General features: G+C 45.8%; 1 protein-coding gene across 5 annotated transcripts in view; it reads right to left on the bottom strand.

Annotated features, from left to right (window-relative positions):
- HAG1 (histone acetyltransferase of the GNAT family 1) overlaps positions 1-21,619 on the bottom strand; it is an 86,471-nt gene that overhangs the window by 48,825 nt on the left and 16,027 nt on the right. For all 5 annotated transcript variants that reach the window (XR_015261851.1, XR_015261852.1, XR_015261850.1 and 2 more), the window contains exons 2-5: positions 15,218-15,282; positions 15,054-15,134; positions 14,374-14,445; positions 14,068-14,236 (exon numbers count right to left, since the gene is read on the bottom strand). Coding sequence is in view for 2 of the 5 variants with exons in the window: in XM_086773096.1 (XP_086629222.1) it covers positions 14,068-14,236; positions 14,374-14,445; positions 15,054-15,134; positions 15,218-15,282 (387 nt within the window). In the remaining 3 variants the exon portion in view is untranslated. The remainder of the gene's footprint in view (positions 1-14,067; positions 14,237-14,373; positions 14,446-15,053; positions 15,135-15,217; positions 15,283-21,619) is intronic.

The following is a 21,619-nucleotide window of genomic DNA, read 5'->3' as shown; positions in this document are numbered from 1 at the left end:
ATAGTGTACCCCCCCATCCCATATGATATTGTATCCCCTCACTGTACTCCACTCACCTCCATAGCGTAACCCCCCCCCTCACTATATTCACACCCTATAAGGATTTCTGTTTACCTTCCGGTTCCAGTTTCATTTTCTAGGTGCCAGTAGTATCATCTTTATTTTTCATTTTCTGGTTTTTTATCCAGACATTGTATCAGATCCACCATGATGTAACTTTTTGGTCTCATAGGTCATTATGGCCTTTTGAAGACGTTAATATAACATTTCATTTCATTTCTCTCTCTCTCTCTCTCTCTCTCTCTCTCTCTCTCTCTCTCTCTCTCTCTCTTGCTAGGAGGGGGCTGGATTGAGCATGTTTTCTCTCTCTTTGAGGACTGGCAGGGCTGGACAGCTGCAGGCAGAAGGTACAAGAATGGACACATGTTTGGTACAGCCTTGCTACTAATTGGACAAGGGACAGGGAATCCATGACAGAGATGGATAGTACCCTTGGAAGGTAGAGAGAGTTGGTACAGGTGTGTCGACTATATGGCATATTGTGCTGTGATGCGAGTTCTCTTTTGGGAGACAGTTTGGGAGTCTGTGTTGTGATGCAGAAGCACTGGATGTGTCAGGGTGTGATGTTGTTCATAGGGTGAGAGGCTATGGATGGTTGTGGCAGCCCTGATCATAGGAGAAAGCTTCTGTATGCAGCCTCAATGTGTGAGAGTCTTTTGATGTGAACAATGGCTGGACTTGTTTGTGGATGCCGAGTGGATATGAAGCCATGATGCAAGCTCTTTGCAAGCTTCAAGAGTTCTACTGTGACGGCTGAGTTTCCACCCTTATTGTAATCAGCGCTCATATAATCAATTAAAGAAATACCGCAAGGGGCGCCACTGCGTTTTGGGGCCAATTGGTGTCCGTGTAGTGTTTGCAGGAGCACTCTAGCCCCCCCTGTTTGTTTTCCTTTTCCAAGTCCTCAAAGGTGTTGAAGTGTTTTGTGGGCAAGTTTGTTTTTGCACCGCCCTTTGGTTTCGTCTAAAGACCGAGGCCGGTTTGCACCGGGCGGGCACACCCACAACACCAGCCCTCACTCCCTACAGTGTAATATGGTTCAGACAGGAGATGACTGCTAACAGTCTCCTATAAAAAGGACCTATGTCTAAATGAATTCATGCTTTCCACCACATCTTGTACTTCCTCAATCCCTTTGAGCTTGTGCTAATTATCTTGTTGATCATCGTCTCTCTCTCTCTCTCTCTTATTCCCACTAGCTATGTTAACCCTAGGTTTTCTCTCTTGTTAGCGCTGCAGATTTCCTGTGTTCATGGTGTGCATGGTTGTTGCGTGCTTGCAGCCAGGCATGCAGGGAAAAGCGACCGTGTGTGGGTGCCATGAGGGCTGTCTATTTTGGCTGCATGTGCTCTGAACTGGGTGCCAACTGCAGATACTGTAGCAAGCAGATGATGCGCTGGTGTTGCAGCCAGCAAGGCCCATCTAGTGATGTTGTGCACAGGGCTATAGGCCCTGGACCAGGCTGTAAAGAAGCCTGTAAACAGTCCGTACACACAGGTCTGGACAGGTTGTACACACAGGCTGTGGCAAATTTGGCGCAGTTGAACAGTTGTCTTGGATGCGTAGAGAGGTTGTACAGTACCTGTAGCAGGCCGTACAGGGCCTGAAGCAAGCAGGTGCAGGTTGGAGAATGTGGACAACAGCAGACAGCAGCAGGGCAGCACAGAGAGAGAGAGAGAGAGAGAGAGAGAGAAAGCAGGGGTAGGCAGCAATCTGTTTTCTTGGGCAGAGAAAAAGCATATTTATTCCATCGATAGGGTTATTGTTTTTTAAAACAAATAGTCATACTATTTTTTAATAAAAGGACCTAGGAGGTGACTGACTCTGGGCTCAACCGTCGGAACGTACACTTTGAGTTTCACTTCTTCCTAGAAGCTCGGAAGATTCAAACAATTAGGGGTCCATGAAGGGGAAAGCCCTGACATGGTAGAGATAAACTGAGTACTTGAGTAGAGTTTGAGACGGTGTTTCACGATGAGTTCCTTTAGGCAGTGGATGAGTTTGATATGTGTCTTTCGACACGTACTTACAGAGATTCAGAGAGTTGCAGTCCCGAGCTGCACACATGGATGACACAATGTCATGTGAGTTTTTTTATCTGTGGGTTAGCACGAAAACACAAGTTCCAAGTAAAGAATAATCACTAGAGGATGCCACCCAATATGCTAGGATTTATGACAAGATGATGGCCGGCCAGACTCAGAAGAACATCTCTGAGAAACCTCAAACCATAGGAACTCTGAGGAGACTTCCAAACGTAAACGTAAGTTTAAGTCTGAGAAGGCCCCACAAAACTAAACCCAAGAATAATCATAGCAAGACACTGGAGGATGCCATCCAATATGCTAGGATTTATGAGGAGACGATGGCCGGCTAGACTTAGAAGAACATCTCTGAGAAACCTCAAACCACTTCCAGCCGTAAATGGAAGTTTGAGTCAGAGAAGGCTCCACAAAACCAAACCCAGTCTTCGAGTGAACCGTGTCCAAAGAAGGATCAAAAGCATCAGCAGATCCTCCAGAACATTAGGGAGGGCAGGTGTTGGCAGGTGTTTTTCTTGCGGTCAGGAGGGCCACATGAAGGCAAGTTGTCCGAAGGCCAAGAGCAACGCAGCTCATTTGACCGAAGTAACAAGTAACCCTCAAATTTCTTTCGTGGATATTATTGTTTTAGGTTAGAGTGCTTGCATGGAATGTGTTTTCAGCACGAGTCTTCGGTCCTAACAACTTGATATGTATGTATGGGTCGGTGTTAGGGGAGACTATGCACATCCTTTTTTATCTTGGTAGCACTCACAACTTCGTTAATGTTAAACTCGTGCAGAAGTCGGGAGTGAAAACACACCCAAGTGATCACATGTATTGTGTGAGCTTGGCAGTGGGACTTGCATAGACGTGGGGACAGGCGTGCGTCTTAGTTATATTGATATGTATTCAAAGTTATGCGTCCATGTAGATTGAAAGGGTCATGTTTTGTCATTTGTAATGGAAGATGCTCAGTGTTTTGAAGGGTGATTTTGTGGTCCCACCTCTATTTTTTGTAACTCAGCAAGACTTCATAATATAATATATATTTGGTATGAAGTGTTTAAATGTGTTGGTAACCTTTCATTTGATGTTAATTGTGGTTTATAACGGTTAAGTTAGATGTTTGGGGAACACTGGACTAAAAAGCATCAATCTGGTAGATGTTTCCTTTGCTGAGTTAGGTTGTGGTCTTCTAGCTAGATGGTTAGTTGATCACATGATTGTTTGGTTCCAAGGGTCTCAACCTCCAAGGATGAGCGAGCTGGGGGAGGATGAGATTGCCTAACAATATATACCTTCATAAGGTCAGAAAAATCTGAACTTACGAATTGAGAGATTTGAGAATGAAGTAGTTGTTGGGGTATGCACACCCTCCCAAGATATGTAACTTTGAAGAACAGCAGTTGGTCACCACTCGGACGAAAATCAAAAGATTTGCATGTCCGCTAAGTGACTGAATTATATACCTTCATAAGGTCAGAAAAATCTGAACTTACGAATTAAGAGATTTGAGAATGAAGAAGCTGTTGGGGTATACACACCCTCCCAAGATATATAACTTTGAAGAACAACAGTTGATCACCACTCGGACGAAAATCAAAAGATTTGCATGTCCGCTAAGTGACTGAACTATATACCTTCATAAGGTATATATTGCCTAACAATATATACCTTCATGAGATTTGCCTAACAATAGTTGGAATATCTTTGGATTGGGACAAATTGCATCGTATATTTTCCTGTGGGAGTTCGCTAGCACACATAGCTGCACGCGGTCTCTGCATCTTGCTCAAGCCCTTTGTCCTATGCCTTGATCACGTGGAAGTGTGTCACACTCTCCTCCACTTGCATCGCAACTATTCTCGCTTTGCATGGCTTCTTGGTAAGCTCTCAACAACGGTCAAGACTCATATGTCAATTGATCCAAGAAGCTTGTTGATCACATAGCCCTTGAACCTTCAATAGTCATCGTGTTTTGGACTCTAGACTGCACCATGTGCTCAACAAAGACACAATGGCACCAACACTTGGACTCTCATGTCAGCCCCCCGACTTGGAGTTAATGATTTTTATTACCAAACAAGTTTTCCAACTTGTCCCATACCTCCTTTGAGCTCTTGGTAAAATCCAAGAGATGAATCAGGTTGTCAAACAATCTGACCCAAGCCCGGTCTCCATGAAGCTCTAGTTGAAAAAGCCCGAAATTTTGTAAATGCTTAAGTTGTGTATTTAGACAAATGTCACCTAATTTATGGAAACACCAAAATCTGTGGGGAAATGCATTGTTGTGGGCTGGTGTGCAAGAGGTGCTGATTTGGAGGTACAGCTGGCAAGATTTGCAACTCGAGGCGGCGACGTATAGGTACAGCAAGGCGTGTTGGGCAACAACGTGCTAGGTGGCGAGATGGGCCCTAGGCAGGCAAAGATGAGCGCAAGCAAGCAAGCAAAGATGGGGCAACGCTAGTGGAGGTGAGTGAGCGGAGGCGAGCAGAGATGGGGCAGCGCCAACGGAGATAGTGCCCTGCCCACTAGAGCCGCCTCTTCTCGAGGGGTGGGACATGCGGAGGTGGGGCAACCCGGTCACCTCTGGCAAGGTGGAGCAAGCGGAGGTGGCGACTCGGGTAGTAGTGCTGCCGACTAGGCGGAGTGGAGGAGGCGGAGACTGGTGGTAAGCTGCAGCAGGCTCATAGCTGAGGAAGCAACGTGCACAGAGGTAGAGGTGGTGTAGGGGCGGTGCACTCATAGTTGCACGTCAAAGCAAAGGGAAGCAAAAGCAGGCAGAGAACCGGGCTCTAATACCATGTATGTTTTACATGGTGGTCACGAGTTGTGCAGAAGGTGAGTGGGCAGATATGCAAGAGAGAGAGACAGAGAACCATGGCGACTGTAGAGAGAGGAGATATAACAAGGCTCGAGAGAGAAAGAACTACACGAGTCAATGATGGATTATTGATTGACGATAAAACCCTTCACAAGTACATCCTTTTGTAGACTAGTAGCCTTATCTTTTGTGTAAGCCCAGTTGGGCGTGCCGTGACAGACTCAACCACGTGTCCAAGAGAGAAAAATATAAAGAGAGAGAGGGGGGAGAGAGAAGAGAATGGGGATCTTGCACAGTACACCACATTGAGCGGGAACAGGCCCCGCTCCCTTTCAGGAATTAATTCAAGAACAATCCACAGGCACGCTGGCCAGGATCAATACAATCAATGAATACAAAACAAATAGATATGCCGATGTAGAATATCCAAGTCGATGTCGGTGTCGAGGCACGAGATCTCTGATGCCGAGCACTCCATGGGAATGACCCACAAGTAACTCTCACTGGGTTAGTACTAAATCTAATATCCAAATCCAAATCCAATGATTCCAAGTCCAATGAATCCAAGTCCAAGTCCAATAACCAAGTTCCACGTTCATGTCCAAGCTTCATGCCCAAGCTATATGTCCAAGTATCATGTTCCATGTCCAAGCTCTATGCCCAAGTTCTTGTCAGAATGCACAGCAAAAATGAAGACAACTGTTGTAGAGAGCAATACACAGATGCAAGAGAGAGAAGATAGTGTAACTCTGCTATATATACACCAAGAAATCTCGGAGTGCTCAATGACAAGTGTGGGGGGCAAGGGGCCATTTTATATTGCCCCAGGCTGCTGGTCGGCCAGCACTAAATCAGCCGACATCAGCCCAGATGCCCACGACCAGCACAGAGTGCAGTTGGCCAGCACAAGGGCAGTCCGCCAGGGCTGGACAGTAGTCGGGTATGCAACCATCAGTCGGCCAGCAAATGGAACAACCGACAGGTAGCAGACAACTTCCCACACGTAGCAAAAAATAGAAAAAATACACGGAAGTGAGAAAAAATGGGAAAACACCAAAACTGGGCGGGCACACCCACAACAGAGGCCCTGACATAGTGTACAGACAGGAGATGACTGCTAACACCCCCTCACAGCTCCTGGATGTGGGACCAACCCTAGTGAGCTGGAGTGCCGCCGGAGCATAGCCTGAGGTAGAGACTTCGTGAAGAGGTCCGCCGCATTGTCCTCCATCGAACAATAAAGAAGCAAGATGTCACCAGCCAAAATCTTCTCACAAACAAAGTGATATTGTATCTCTATATGCTTGGTCCGGGCATGGAAGACCGGGTTCCGAGCAATAGCGATACAGCTCTAGTTATCGCACTGGATGACCGTGGGCTCCTTCTGTAAAAACCCAATCTCGTCAAGCAACCTCGGCAGCCACACAACCTCGCAAGCAGCAGCACAAGCAGCCCGATACTCTACCTCTGTCAAGGACAAGGCAATAGTTGGCTGCCTCTTGCTGCTCCATGAAACCGCTCCTGAGCCGAGGGAAACACTATAGCCTAATGTGGATCTCCTTGTGTCTGGATCTCCTCCCCAAACTGAGTCACTCAAGCCTTGGAGTCAAACTCGTTCCTTCGTGTCACCTCCAGCGGTGTAGAAGAGTCCAAGATCCTTTGTACCCTGCAGATACCGCAAGATCCGCAATCTTGCGTCCCAATGAGACTTCAACGGCATCTGCATGAATGAGCTCAACAGCCCCATAGGAAAGCTCAAGTCCAATCTGGTGTTCAGTAACCGAATCAATGAACCAACCAGTTCCAGCTTCCGGTACAGAGAGGCATCAACTGGCTCACAAGGATCATTCACTGTAAGCTTCGTACTCAAGTCCATCGACGACGTGATAGGCTTGCAGTTCTCCATTCCAAAGGCCTCAAGCAACTCATGAACATACCGCTGCTGAGAGACAAAAAAACCCCTCTGGGTCTGCCAGATCTCCAATCCCAAGAAGAAGTGGAGTAAGCCTAAATCGGTCATCTCAAACACCTTTGACAAGGCAGCCTTCGTCAAGGCAATGCGCTCCATATTATCGCCGGTGAGAATGAGGTCATCCACATAAAGGATGATCAACGTGGCCATGCCGCGTTTCCAAAAGAGATATAGGCTGGGATCTGCAACCGATCTCTGAAATCCAATCCGTAGAAAGAAGGAATCAATCTTCTCATTCCAAGTCCTGGGAGCTTGCTTAAGACCATACAAGGCCTTCCGCAACCTGTAAACCATCCCCTTTGATCCTGGAACCTCAAAGCCTGGAGGCTGCTCAACATACACCTCCTCCTGCAGGTCACCATTAAGGAACGCAGATTTAACATCCATCTGATATACGAGCCACCGCTGAGAAGAAGCAAGGGCAACGGTCCAAATCGTGGTCATCCTCGCTGTCGGTGCAAAGGTATCCTGATAGTCGATGCCAAGCCGCTGAGCATAACCCTTAGCCACAAGTCTGGCTTTGTGTTTGTCCACCGACCCATCTAACGTATACTTGGTCTTAATAACCCACTTGACACCAATGACAGACCGTTTCGACGGCCTCGGTACCAACTCCCAAGTGTTATTCTTCTCAATGGCATCCAGTTCCACCTACATGGCTTTCCTCCAAGTATCATGTGCAAGGGCTTCCTTGATGGAAGTGGGCTCTTTGTCCCGCATGATCCGAGACATCAAAGCATAGTTTACTTGTAAAAGCTCCACTGAATGACTTTTATCACGAACTCTGCGCGATCTTTGAGGTCCGTCCTCTGTGGTCCATTCGGAGGGAATCTCCGTGACACATGACTCCCGAAGTGTGTCTACCAACCACCTGGGTACTCGAACAGAACGCGGAGCCTCCTGCTACTACGGGAGCTCATCTCCAGCTGCGGGCTCAACCTCCTCAACTGACTGAGGCTATCCAACTGGAACAACAGACTGGGAATCATCATCAGAATCTTCTGGGTCTCCAAGAAGTGGCGGCTCATCAACAGTGGAAACCGGAACATGCTCATCAAAGACCACATCCCTGCTGACAACAACCTCGTTCCTCTTTGAATCATATAACCTGTATCCCTTAGAAAGAGAGTTATATCCCACAAAGACAAGCTTTTGTGACTTTGAGTCGAGCTTCCCCCTCTGCTTCTTCGAAATGTGAATATATGCATCGCTCCCAAACACACGGAAATAGGAGACATCAGGTTTCCTGCCAAAGTATGCCTCAAAGGGAGTCATGTTCGGTACTGAAGTCGTCGAAGAACGGATGAGAATATGGACAGCCGTAGCCACAGCCTCTCCCCAAGTGGACAAGGAAGATCACGATGCTCCCGCATCATCCTCACCATCTCCACCACAGTCCTATTCCTACGCTCAACTACTCCATTCTCTGACGGCGAACCTGTATTGGCCAGCTCCCGCTTGATGCCATGTTCCGCACACAAAATCTCACGAAAGCATTGGAAGAAAATTATCCTCCTTTGTCGGCCCGAAGAGTCTTCACCTACAAGCTAGACTCTTTCTCCACCATCACATGCCACTCCTTGAACCGAGCAAAATCCTGGTCCTTCTATGAAAGGAAATAAACCCATGTGAATCTGGAACAATCATCAACAAGCAGCATAAAGTACAAAGAACCTCCCAAGGATGCTGTCTGCATAGGTCCACACAAGTCAGTGTATACCAACTCCAAAGGTTTCGAAGCCCGCCTGGAAGCCTGCTTCGGAAAAGATTCCCTGTGCTGCTTACCACGAATGCAAGAACTACAACGTCCTTGCCTGCTGCCAACATTTGGCAAGCCAACCACCATCTGGTCTCGGAAAGCTCGCCACAGCGCATCCACATTCAAGTGGCCAAACCGAAAGTGCCACAAATCACCAATCTGGGAACCTGTCAAAGAGGAGAGTGTGGAGAGTTTGTATATACCATTCTCCACACAACCTTCCAAAACAACCTAGCCAGTCTCGCAGTCCCATAGAGCAACACAATGCTCCTCAAACTCCACCCGGAAGCCAGTCTTGCACACCTCATGCACTGACAAAACAAATGAAAACCAAGTGCGGGGACATAAAGAACACGATAGGAATGCATCCCCCTCTGCCATCGGAAATGATCTCCATCCGGCCCTCACTGTGTATCGATATGGTGGAATTGTCACCAATGAAAATGCGACCTCACTCCCGTTTCAGATCCTGAAAGAAGTCACGGGAAGGAGTCATGTGCCTGGAAGCACCACTATCAAGAATCCATTCTCGAGTATCCTTTGCGGTGAAGCCAACTGCCTCCTCACTCGAAGAAGATGAAGCATTGGTGCATCTCCAAGTGCACAAAGGCTGGAGTCTTTGCCGCTGAAGTTGAAGAATCAACACTCTTCCCAGTCCGCTTGGGACACTTCCTCCAATAGTGACGTTTCTCGCCACAATCATTACAGGTCCTCTCGGCCTTCAGTTTCTCTCGGTCTAAATCGGGCTTCTTCTCAGAAGACTTCTCCGATGAAGCCTTCCCTTTGCCCTTGTTGTTGTTATTACGGCCTTTCGACCATTGGCCAGTTAAGGCCTCAGAACCTCCGCCCTGTGGAGGGTTCGTGAATCGCTCTTCCTGGTCCAAGACCAAGGGCACAAGCTCCTCCCATGTGATGGTGCTGAGCCTGCCACTGGTGATCAACGAAGAGTAAAAGGCTGAGTATTGCGAGGGCAAATGTGACAGCAACGTTATGGCCATATCCTCTGACGATATCTCTTTCCCTGCCTGAAGAGCCTGAAGCTTGTTGATGTGCTTCCGCAACGTCTACCCTGTTGTAGAGAGAAGCCAAATGCTGCCAAATACCTCTGGCCAGCGTCATATGCTTTATATGATTGATCACCTGTGGTGTGCAATTGAGGAAGATGAAAGAACGGACTCTAGCATTGACACGATCCCATAACTGTACCTGTGCCTCTCGTTCCTTCCGAATAGAAGGAAACTCCCCTTCCTCTAACTCCGGCCGTGGAACCCCAACAACAATGAAATCAACCAAGTCATAGGACTCCAAAACACATTCCATCATTACCTTCCATATGCCGTAGTTGTTTCCGTCCAACTGGCGGTCCAACAGGAACGTGGGGAGTGTCGGGATCTTCACGTGCTTCTCAGCCATCTCAAGGGTTCACAAGGTCTTGTGAAGGGAGGGTGGGTGGGAAAAAAGAAGAAGAAGAGGTTGCAAATAGAATGCAAGGGGCTGTCCAACGGTGATGGCCGCCTTCTACCCGATCTCCAAGTCCCATACAGCCAAAAATAGTCTCCAATCAGCACCTATATCAGCAAACCCTCGACGTCCCACTGTCTCCAAGCTTCAAGCCACCTGGGGCTCTGATACCATGTCAAAATGCACAGCGGAAATGAAGACAACTGCTGTAGAGAGCAATACACACATGCAAGAGTGAAACTCTGCTATATATACACCAAGAAATCCCGGAGTGCTCAATGACAAGTGTGGGGGGCAAGGGGCCATTTTATATGGCCCCAGGCTGCTGGTCGGCCAGCACTAAAACAGTCGACAGCAACCCAGATGCCCACGACCAGCACAGAATGCAGTTGGCCAGCACAAGGGCAATCGGCCAGGGCTAGACAGCAGTCGGGTATGCAACCATCACTCTGCCAGCAAATGGAACAGCCGACAGGTAGTCACGTAGCAAAAAATGGAAAAAATAACACCAAAACTAGGCAGGCACACCCACAACAAAGGCCCTGACATAGTGTACAGACAGGAGATGACTACTAACAGTTCTCCATGTCCAAGTCATAGAAACACTCGCTCATCCCATGAGCAATCTCCACAACTCCTATAGCCTTGTCCATGAAGAAAACCATGGAAAAGCTCTTTCCCGCAAGAAAACTGATATAAAACCTGTTTTAATGGTTTTTGGGTGATAAAAACATCCAAAAAGCACGTTTTAGGGTTTTTGGAGCAGTTTTAGGGTTTCTAAAATTTTTAGGGTTTTTGAAATTTATGTCTGTACTATCTATACATGTCCGTACGTGCGTCCGTATCGCCCATGCATATGCCCATACAAGTCTAGGACTGACCATACATCTGAAAAGCAAGTTGGAGAAGGTGTTGATGGCGAAGAAGAAACTCTTCATGATCATAATGATGTCCACACACACTCCACGATCTCCTTCAATCTTCAATGATCTTGTTCATGGCACTACAAGAGAAGTCCAATCCTTTTTATACTTGTAAGAGACCCTACTTTTTGCCAAAACGCCTTCAATGCTTTTGCTTTGCCTTTTTACGCTTTGCTTCTCTCTTTTTGCCTTTGCTTTTTTTATTAATAAAATATTACTCAACTTTTGGTGCTTTGCTTTTCTAGCTTTAAGGCCTTGCTTTTTGACCTTCAGGCTGCTTTTTGAGAAAGCGCCTTTTAGATTTTGGTCCGGCTCAGTCTCCTCTTTCCAATGGTGCGCTCACGGTCAACCCTGTTTGACTTTTTGGTCCGGCTCAGTCTCCTCTTTCCAATGGTGCGCTCACGGTGAACCCTGTTTGACTTTTTGCTTTTTGATCAAGAATGTTGCTTTTTTCCTAATCAAACCTTATGGACCCTGTCCCCATGTCTTCTTCCACCTGTCTGGTGTGCGGACATGGATTTAATCATGTGAAATAGAGCTAGAAGGCCAAATAGTTACATTTTGACCCACAGAAATCACACACATACTATACCAATGACACATGGCACAACTATCCTATCCTCTCATAAGAGGATGACACATGGCACAACTATCCTATCCTCTCATAAGAGGGTGTTCACACACACTGAGCCCCAAATCCTATCCCCTCATAAGAGGGTGTTCACACACATACTATCCTGATGACACATGGCACACTTATCATATCCTCCCATACGAGGGTGTTCACACACACATGGCACATGTATCCTATCATCTCATAAAAGGGTGTTCACACAGCTTGAGTCCCAAATCCTAACACATGGGTCGTCCCTCGGCACATCATTGAATCACACAGGCATTGCCGGTGTCATCATGATTGCTATTGCAGGCAAATTAGCTTTCTCCTTTCCCTTACCATTCTGCTTCTTTGGGTGCTTTTGGTTAGCCCTTTCCAATATGTTCGGTGGAGTCACAAAAGAAACACTACTCAGTGACCAGCTTGGTGCAACGTTCTTCAAGGGTGAGGTGAGACACCGAGGCTCCTTCAATCACACGAACAAACTCTTTCAAGACCTTCCAAGTAGGTAATGTCACGGTGCCTCACATGGTCTTCCCACCACAAGAGAGTGGCACCGATCAATGGCATACGAACAAGATAAAAAAAACATCAAAACCGCCTGTTGCAACAACGAGAGCGGTAGCCATCTTGCAAGTCGAATTCGTGACAACTTCACCATCCATCTTCCTGTTGGGAGACTTCATGTGACACACCTCACATGTGGTACACACAGAGGATAGCATGTATAGGCCGGTGGCACGCGCAGGTGCCACGTGGCTGTTACAACCTACGCATCTCCTGAACACAAAACACGAGTGATTAGTACAAACCCCCTATACGAGGCGTGCAAGCAAGTTTTCAGCCTTCAACTTTCAAGTTTTAAGTTTCAGCCTTCAAATTTCAACTTTCAAGTGTAAAATTGTCAATATTTTTAAGTCCCAACTCCTACATGCATATATAGCCTCAAATTTAAGGCCACATATGAAACTCCACCAGTAGCTGAATCATACTTTATCATACCTATCATTCTCCCTGACGTATGGCAGTATGAAACGTAAGATATGAACTATGTGCCCAACCAGCTGCCCGGCTGCTCCAGGGCTGCCCGGCTGTCACACACTGCTGTCCAGGGTCCGTACAACCTGCCTGGGCATGTGCCCTGATGACATGGAGGGGTGTCACACAAAACAATGTTTGAGAGGCAAAATAGAAAAGCATACCAATCCATTCCACGCCTTAGGACTCCTTGGTTAAGCTTACACCATGCCCTATAGAAACCTCTCTGAGGGCTCTAACATAGACTCGGCTTACACAGCAATGTCTCTTCCCTAGGAGGATTCTGAGACATCTCATGATTCTGTTTAAAGGATGCCATCATGATTATAGACTGTCCCACACAAGGATCCAAGAACTGGAATGAGCGCTCTCCTTCAGTTGGTGGTGGGAAAGGTCGGAGAAGGGCAACTACTCGGCATTGAGACTGAAAAAGAGTGGAAAAAAAGAAGGAAAGGGCAGATCAGAAGTATCTAGCAAGAAGAAAAATGAATATCTTGCATGTAACAGGCCCTGATCTGTGAGAGAATCAAAATGTCTGGTAGTATCCAGCAAGAAGAAAATTGAATATCTAGCATGTAGCAGGCACCGGACATCTGCTGAACGCAATGTCATGTCACATCAAATGCTCTTTGGAGGACCGTCCGAAAAGTGTGTGTGCCACACCTCTACTGCAGGAGTGCCACGTGGTACTGCCAATGTGGCAGCCGACCACTGGCTGAGGCTGACGCACCGGTACAACAGGTGCCTAGACAAGCGGGCAGGCAGGCCCCTAGAGCAGGCAGATGCGTGCATGGGCAGCCGGGCAAGGCCTGGACAGTGCAGCTGGGTCACATGTGTGAAAATGTAAAGCTATCATTGCTAGTCGTTGGCATTTATAACAGGCCAAGAGTGGTAATGCTGGCCGACCAGCACACTAAGTGCAAACACATACGTGCATAAGGAGATCATCATAATCATCTGCAAAACACAAAGCATTGGACTTCTCCAGAGCGTCCCTGTACAGGGCGAATTCAGCCAGAGGTGTACTCAGCAGAGCAGTGATGTCTTCGTCTCAGATCCCTCTCATTGTGTACTTGATTTCAGTTGTACTATTTCTTGTGCATAATACAGATCCTAGTTTTTAAGACTCTTGTGTGTGCTATGTTTGTAATTCATCTGCACTCTACTTACCATCTCTGAAAACCCTAGCACTAGGCACAAGTGTCCTACAGTGCGGCTTGCGAAATACCAGTTTCATAATCAAAAAGAAAGACGCTAAGCTTGCTTTCAAAAATGGCATTGATAACATGTCACTAACCAGTTTCAAAATTGTTCAAATTTTGTGTGTGTGTGTGTGTGTGTGTGTTATCTATCTATCAAAATAGCAATCACAAGGATAGCTGCAAAGAACCTGTTTGATGAAATAACCAACAGCATTGTTGTCAGCATATGTTAGAAAGTGAGTGAGCCCATCATCATCTCGAGCATGCTGCTTCAAATGATTCATCAGCCGAGTTCCATAACCCTTCACTTGCTCGTCTGCTGTGATAGCACAAAATGCTATCTCTCCAAACCTCTGACTGCAGCATGTAAACATGCATGCACACGCACACGCACATGCATACACACACACATATCAATGCAACACTTAAGCATACCGTGCATGTCGACAAAAAGTTCAAACATCAACAAAAGTCCTTCAATACAATCCAAATACCTTGCATATGGACGATATGTAATGCCTCCAACTACTTGATTCTGCTTTATTATCATCATTGATTTGTGGCTCCTGCACAACACCAAATTATGTGTAGCATCAAAAGTGTTTTCAAGGATGAAAGAGCAGAGAAGCACCCATTTCATCATGTCAAACACCGTATGCTAAAAGTTAACTGTCACACCTTTTACGAACAAAAAATATTCATCTCTTATCTTCTATGTGCACTTGTGAAGATCAGCCCAATCACCATGCATTACAACCATACATACTCCAACTCCACTCCAACCTGGCATTGTTTTGGGTCCATGTTAGAGCACTTTGATAGCCAACCAGCATGCATTACAATGCTGCAGAGTCCACCTCTTCAAGCTGGCATTGTTTTGGGGTACCTATATCTAACCCCATTGTTTTGCATTTCTTGCACACCCCTGTTTGAAGCATCCACCTCACCTCCACATTTTGATTGCTTGGCCACATCAACAAGGTCACTGATGACAATGACAATACAAAAGCTGACAACAAACCTAACAAAAGTCTAAATTTTTGAAGTTTTTGTATCCGATGTTGGAAAAAATCGAGTGAGAATGTTTTGACTCACTATAATGTACTCTCATCAAAAACAAACATGAAGAGCAATTGATGAGTGCAAGTCAGAACTGGCATATCCAAATCTCTACCTGTCCATAACAAGCCGCACAATGTACTCCTTGGGCATGTTCGGGAGCTGTCTCGCAAAAATGTTCTTCAAACCTATAAGCCTGCCTTTAAGATAGGTAATAGATTCAGTACACACTAAATACTCAAATTCAAGTCTTCAAACCATATGTTTAAAACATATTACCAGATCATATGCTGATCAATGCCATCATTGGAATAGCAGAGAAATTTTAACCGCCCCACATCCTCCTGTGAGTCAAAACCACATTCAAAGTTCAAACGATAGAAAAAGGTAGACAAGCTTTACAATTATGCCTTTCAATACCCTTCTCTTCCAATAGATGTTAAACATGAAACTTTTAACAAATAGCCCCTGAGTGACATAATTAGAAGTTAAGCAAGACCTGCACATCAAAAAAGGCATACTTAAACAAAAGCTATGATGTGGAGAAAAGGGAGATACCGTAGGGTAAGTAATTGGTCACACTTGTACAGTATTCATAAATACAGAGACAAGGGAACGGGAACGTTGATGTCTGTGAAAGGGGAATGGCTGATGTCTGTAAAACAGAATGGCCTTGAACTAAAAAATCGAAACAACCAATAAACGGCAGGTTGTTAACATGATATGTACGTGGCTATGGACCGGGCTTCTTCTTCTCTGGGTGATAACTTTGTGCAGACCATTTTATCTGATGAGGACTTAGTATGGTGTTGAAAGTTTGGTTATCTTACAGCTGGTCCCCCTTTGGTTTATGTCGAGCTATGTTGTATACAGCTGGGCCCCTTTTGGTATGTAAAAAACTTGAGTTCTCTGACAGTTTAATATAAATATATATAATTACTTTTTAAAAAACTGAATTTGGGAAAAGAAAATTAAATGAGGGAAAAATAAATTTGGAGAAATAGAGGAAAAACTTGGGGTGGATCATGATTTGAGGGAAATAGTGAGGAAATTTTTAAAAAAAGTTGTGGGGGTTATCTTGAGAAGACATTGGAGAGCGACTCAAGAGGAACGGCATTTCTGCATTTTTGGCTAAGAAACAATCATTTCTTATTGCTATGACCATTGACCGTACTCACAGAGCTCAAGTTTGCTTTAGTCAATATGTGTCTACTGACAGTGATCAAGCCACAACTTCTGTCATGCAATTTCCGCAATTTTTATAAGAACAAAGTAAACTCTCCAGATTTGGAAACCTGCAAATTTGCAAGCACAGGAGGAAGGAACCCATTCAATCTTCACGTGCCTTGACTTAACGTCATCCTGCAAAACAAGACCACTAATTGCTATCTTTAATGTCTTGCTGAGAGAGCCCCGCAACAGTAAGAAAAGCAGTTGGCTGCTATTGTGACTGCTTTCTTTTTTGCCCTTGGATGCCAAAAAGAGAGGACTGGGCTAGCAGCATGTTGTGTCTACAAGCTTAGCATGACTTCTTCTTTTTTCCAGAAACAAGAACCTCTATTATTTAACCAAAAAAACAGCTTGGCGTGACTTATAGCAAACCAAGTTGAGTTCTTGTTAAGAACCTTTTAAAATCTTCATAAGAAGTTATCATCATCCTTTGGGAAGAATGACTACTTGTTTCTGTCATATGCACAGTGTGTATCTACCATGTGCTACACGCACACAAGACTAGCTTCGAGGTTGGGGAAGCTTGGAGCTAGGCAAGCTGATTGACGAGCTGAGTTAGGGATAGACTAACGGGCGGGCAACCAAATATGGACGGGCGGGCACCCAAGTGTGGACGCCCGATGACCGGCCAAGAGCCTAATTAAAAGGGTGGCCAAGGTTAATCATTAGATATATAGAGTCTCGCATGTCTTTGTGAGAGCTCTATGGTCAGGAGCCTCGATCTAGTGCAGGCATGCACCTGCTTCATGCAACCGAGGCCGGCAACAGTCTCGAGGCCCGCAAGGGTAGCTTCGTGGCGGTATGGGATGTCACGAGGTAGAGATTGCTCGATACGTCCATCTAGTTAGCTCAGCTCGTGGCTTGGTGGGGACAACCAAGACTTGTGGGCTCGCCCATGGCTGTCAAGGTTGGGAAGTGTGAAACCGATCCCGTCAGGTGGAAAAGACTCCGTTGGACACCCACACGCTTAATAGCACAACTTTAAAACCACAAATTTGAAATGGACAACTTAATACAACTTGAATTTGAAAATGAAATGAAATGGAAAGATGGACACCAGCACTGGGGCTGGAACAGGCCGACCCCCCCCTCAATATATGATATATTTATTGGGAGTATTTAATGAATACAATGCTCCATGGGTTCCACGAACCAGATAATGTCCATGTACATATGAAAACAGTACCAAACAAATAGACTCGAAGTCGTATTTCGAAGTAGATGCTTGAAGCAGAATGACCACTAGCGTGGTCCAGTCTCTACGGTCCTGTGCTTTCACCGGACTCCGCGGAGAGCGCCTCACTGGTGTTCCGAGACCACGCACAAACAGGCGCTCTCGTACTAACGCCTAGCTCTCCTGATCTCAGCACCTTTGGACCGAGGTTCTCCAATAGAGCTTGGACAACCCGGCACCGAACGAGTGTGGCCGTAGTGGGAGTCGGGAATCCCTTATCAGATTTAAACACACAATATTTTACTTAAATCTGAAATTCACTTACTTGTGGATGGTTGATAGAAAACCAATACTCGTGGTGTTTGTGTAGAAGATGAAGCCACTCGAAGAAAGAAAACACCACCTATGGAAAGGAAGTGCAACCTCTTGCTGGAAACAAAGATGAAGCAGCCGCCTTAGGAGAGGTGCCGCTTCTAGAGAGGTGTAATATTTGGCTGCAGCTTACGTAGTTACCTGCAGGAGAGAAGGCGGTGTAGATGCCTGTACTAAACAGGCGTAGCAATCAGCAGTAAGTACAGCCTGTTCAGCAGGCGTCTGTTGGAGGCGTAGCAATCAGCAGTAAGTACAGCCTGTTCAGCAGGCGTCTGTTGGAGAGCAGAAGCCAGCAGCCTGAAGTGCAGTTGCCAGCTGTATAGGTAAAACATGCGCAGCCTGTTTTGGCCGCCTGCTGCAGAGGAAACAGGTGCAGCCGCCTGCTGCAAGTACAGTCGTCTGTACTGAAGGTAGGGCAGCCTGTGAGCAGCCAAGAAACAGTTTGCCCGTGTACAAGCGCAGCCTGAGGGAGCGAAGAGATGAAGCGCCGGTCGTTTCTTTTTCCTTTTTCTACGAAGGATGGTGGGAGAGCACGCCGGTGGTGTGGAGATGATGACTCTTTTTAATAAGGTTGGAGAGGGAGTTTAACACTTTGATTTGGCTGGCCCCCCCCACGCTTGCATGTGGGTGGCCAGTTCCAAGGGAATGTGGTAGGTAACCATGCCCACCCCCACACTCACTTAAGTGGGGCTCCCCACCTTGGCCCCTAAGTGTGTGCCCAAAGGGAGTGCCCACATTTAAGTGAATGTGAACACTTAACTTTATAAAACTAAAGGTTAGAAATAAAATAATAAAAACAACATGTGCAACATACTTACCACCTGTTCACATGCACCAAAACTCGTCAGAATACAGAGCAGACTTCACGACTCACTGGCAGGCGTCCCCGCTCAGTAAGTAACACGTCAAGCAGGCAAACACACAAATACATGTCATGCGAAAACAGTTTCAAACATGCAAAACATGTGTGCATGTGCAAATAGTAACATGGACATATCTCCCGTTCATGGAACAAGTACAAAATATCTGTCGGCACAAAACTGGCATGACATAAAAACATAAAAACCTAGTCTTCCTATGGAGTGACAGTCCCATAGGTAAGACACAGTTCCAGGCACGAGTCTCCCTATGGTGTGACAGTCCCATAGGCAAAACACAGCACGAATACTGGCTCTTCCATGGCGTGACAATCCCATGGGTCGAACACAGTCCAGGTCATACACAGGTGGCACTAGTCTGGCTCCCGTCCATACGACACCATCCTGCTAACACACGGGTGGCACCAGTCTGGCTCCCGTCCATGTCAGCAAAATAATGGCCTCTTCACATGAGACACCGGCCTGGCCTCAAGTGAACGAGACGCAAGAACTGGAGATGGACCAAATGGTCGGCCAATTGGTGACATCCCCCCGGGCTTCTAAAGAGTTGACCTCAACTGAAAAGCCTCAAGATATGCCTGCAACAATTGCGGATAATCTACAAAATAATCCTCATTTACCCATTTGGCATCAATAGGCAAATAATTCTTAAACTTCACAAGGTATCTCCTGGAAAGCTTTCCTGCAGGGAGCTCTCTCTCCTTGTAAAAAACAATCTGTTCTGGCTGGAGGATCTCCTCAAGCTCTTCAATTTCTGGCGGATCTTCTGTGACAGGCTCATCAGGATCTGGCCCCACATATTTCCGAAATAGACTCACATGAAAAGCATTGTGAATCTTCCAATGACTAGGTAAAGCAAGCCTGTAGGACACTTCATTGAACTTATGAATCACCTTGAAGGGTCCATAATAGCGAGGAGAAAGCTTAGGATATGATCCTTCTCGTCCCGTGCTCTTCCGAAGCCTAGCCTTCTCAAATTTCAGCAATACCCAATCACCTTCTTTGACTTCCATGTCCCTTCTGTGCTTGTCAGCAGCCATTTTATGCTTATCCTGAGATCTTGCAATGGCTGTCCGCAGCTAACCAAAGGCAACATCCAAGTCACGAACATATTCATCAGCTGCAAAAATCTCATCCTTTGTACGAAGGATGGGTGGCAAGACCACTCTGCCATAAATAATCTCAAACGGAGCCTTTCCTGTGGAAGTATGGATCGTATTGTTGTAGGCAAACTCAACAAGTGGAAGATACTTCTCCCATGCAGTCTTTTGATCTGCCACATAACATTTCAATAAATCCAACACAGCTGAATTTGCAACTTCACTTTGGCCATCCGTTTGGGGATGATAAGCTGATGAAAACTCAAGCTTAGTACCCATATTATCAAATAAAGCCCTCCAAAATAGGCTTGTAGTCCTGGGATCTCTATCCCCAACAATGGATTTAGGCATACCATGATGCTTGAAAATATTAGCAAGAAAAAGCTTTACCATATGATCAGCTTTAATGGTTTTCTTGACGGGCAAGAAATGAGCTTGCTTGCTAAACCTGTCCACAATAGTCCAAATAGCATCATTCCCATGCTGGGATCTAGGCAAATCCATAATAAAATCCATCGTGATACTTTCCCAAGGTTGCGAGGGAATAGGCAATGGCTGAAGCAAACCTAGAGGCTTTTGCCTGTCAAATTTCACCTTTTGGCAAGTAACACATGCACGCACATAAGCCTCAATGTCTTTACGCATGCTCGGCCAAAAGAAATACCTCTGAATCATGCGAGTAGTAGGCATAATACCTCGATGACCAGCGTGACATTCGTCCATAACCTTTGGACGCAAATCCTTTACCACACATAGGCAATTATCCTTCATGAGATAACCCTCGTTGATAGCATAAGAGGCATGTGAATGACCAGCCATCAAATCAGTCCATATATGGCAAAAATCAGCATCCAAATGATACAAATCTCTCATAGCAAATAAGTCTCCATAAGAGGCCACTGAGACTGCAACAACATAAGGCCTCCTAGATAGTGCATCGGCCACCACATTTTTCTTTCCTGGAGTATGCACAATCTGAAAATGAAACATGGAAAGAAAGTTTGCCATTCTCATCTGCTTCTCTGAAAGCTTGATTTGAGATAGAAAGTATCTCAAGCTTTGATGATCTGTCTTGACTACAAATTCAACCCCAAGAAGGTAGTGTTTCCAAATCTTTAAGGCGTGAATTACAGCCAAGAGCTCTTTCTCATAGATATCCATATGAAGCTCGGCATCATGCAAACGACGGCTCTCGTATGCAACTACATGCCCTTCCTGATTTAGGACAGCTCCTATGCAATCACCACAAGCAACACATTCAACCACGAATGACTTGTGCAAGTCAGGAACAATCAATACTGGACCACATATGATCGCATGCTTGAGCTGCAAGAAAGCCTCCTGTTCCTTTGAAGTCCATTTGAAAGCAGTTTTCTTCTTCGTGAGATCATGTAGAGGAGTGGCAATCATAGCAAAATGCCTTATGAAACGCTTGTAGTACGAACATAATCCCAGAAAACTACGTACTTGATGTACGTTTTGCAATTCGGGCCAATTCCGAATGGTCTCTATCTTTGCAGGATCCATTGTAACTCCATCCTTGGATACAAAATGTGCCAGATAATGAATCTCTGAAAGGAAAAACTCACTTTTCTTGGCATTGACGAAAAGTTTATGCTTCCGCAACTCTTCGAACACTGTGACCAAATGAGTTCTGTGTTCTTGCTCATTCTTGGAGAAAACCAAGATATCATCAAAGAAGACTCCTGTAAACTTGCGATGGGGTCGGAATATCCTATCCATCATACGATTAAAAGTAGCAGGAGCATTGGTGAGACCAAAAGGCATTACCAAAAATTCATATAATCCGAAGGCTGTCCTGAATGCAGTCTTATGGACATCTTGTGGCCCCACGCGTATCTGGTGATAACCACTCTTCGAATCAAGTCTGCCAAAGCAAGCTGAGCCATCAAGCTTATCCAAGATA

This window comes from Cibotium barometz, chromosome 33 (genome assembly GCF_041138505.1).
Source record: "Cibotium barometz isolate CiBa-2024 chromosome 33, ASM4113850v1, whole genome shotgun sequence".
Classification (NCBI taxonomy): Eukaryota; Viridiplantae; Streptophyta; class Polypodiopsida; order Cyatheales; family Cibotiaceae; genus Cibotium; species Cibotium barometz.
Note: the sequence above shows the minus strand (reverse complement) of the source record. Positions and strands in the feature narration are given on the sequence as shown.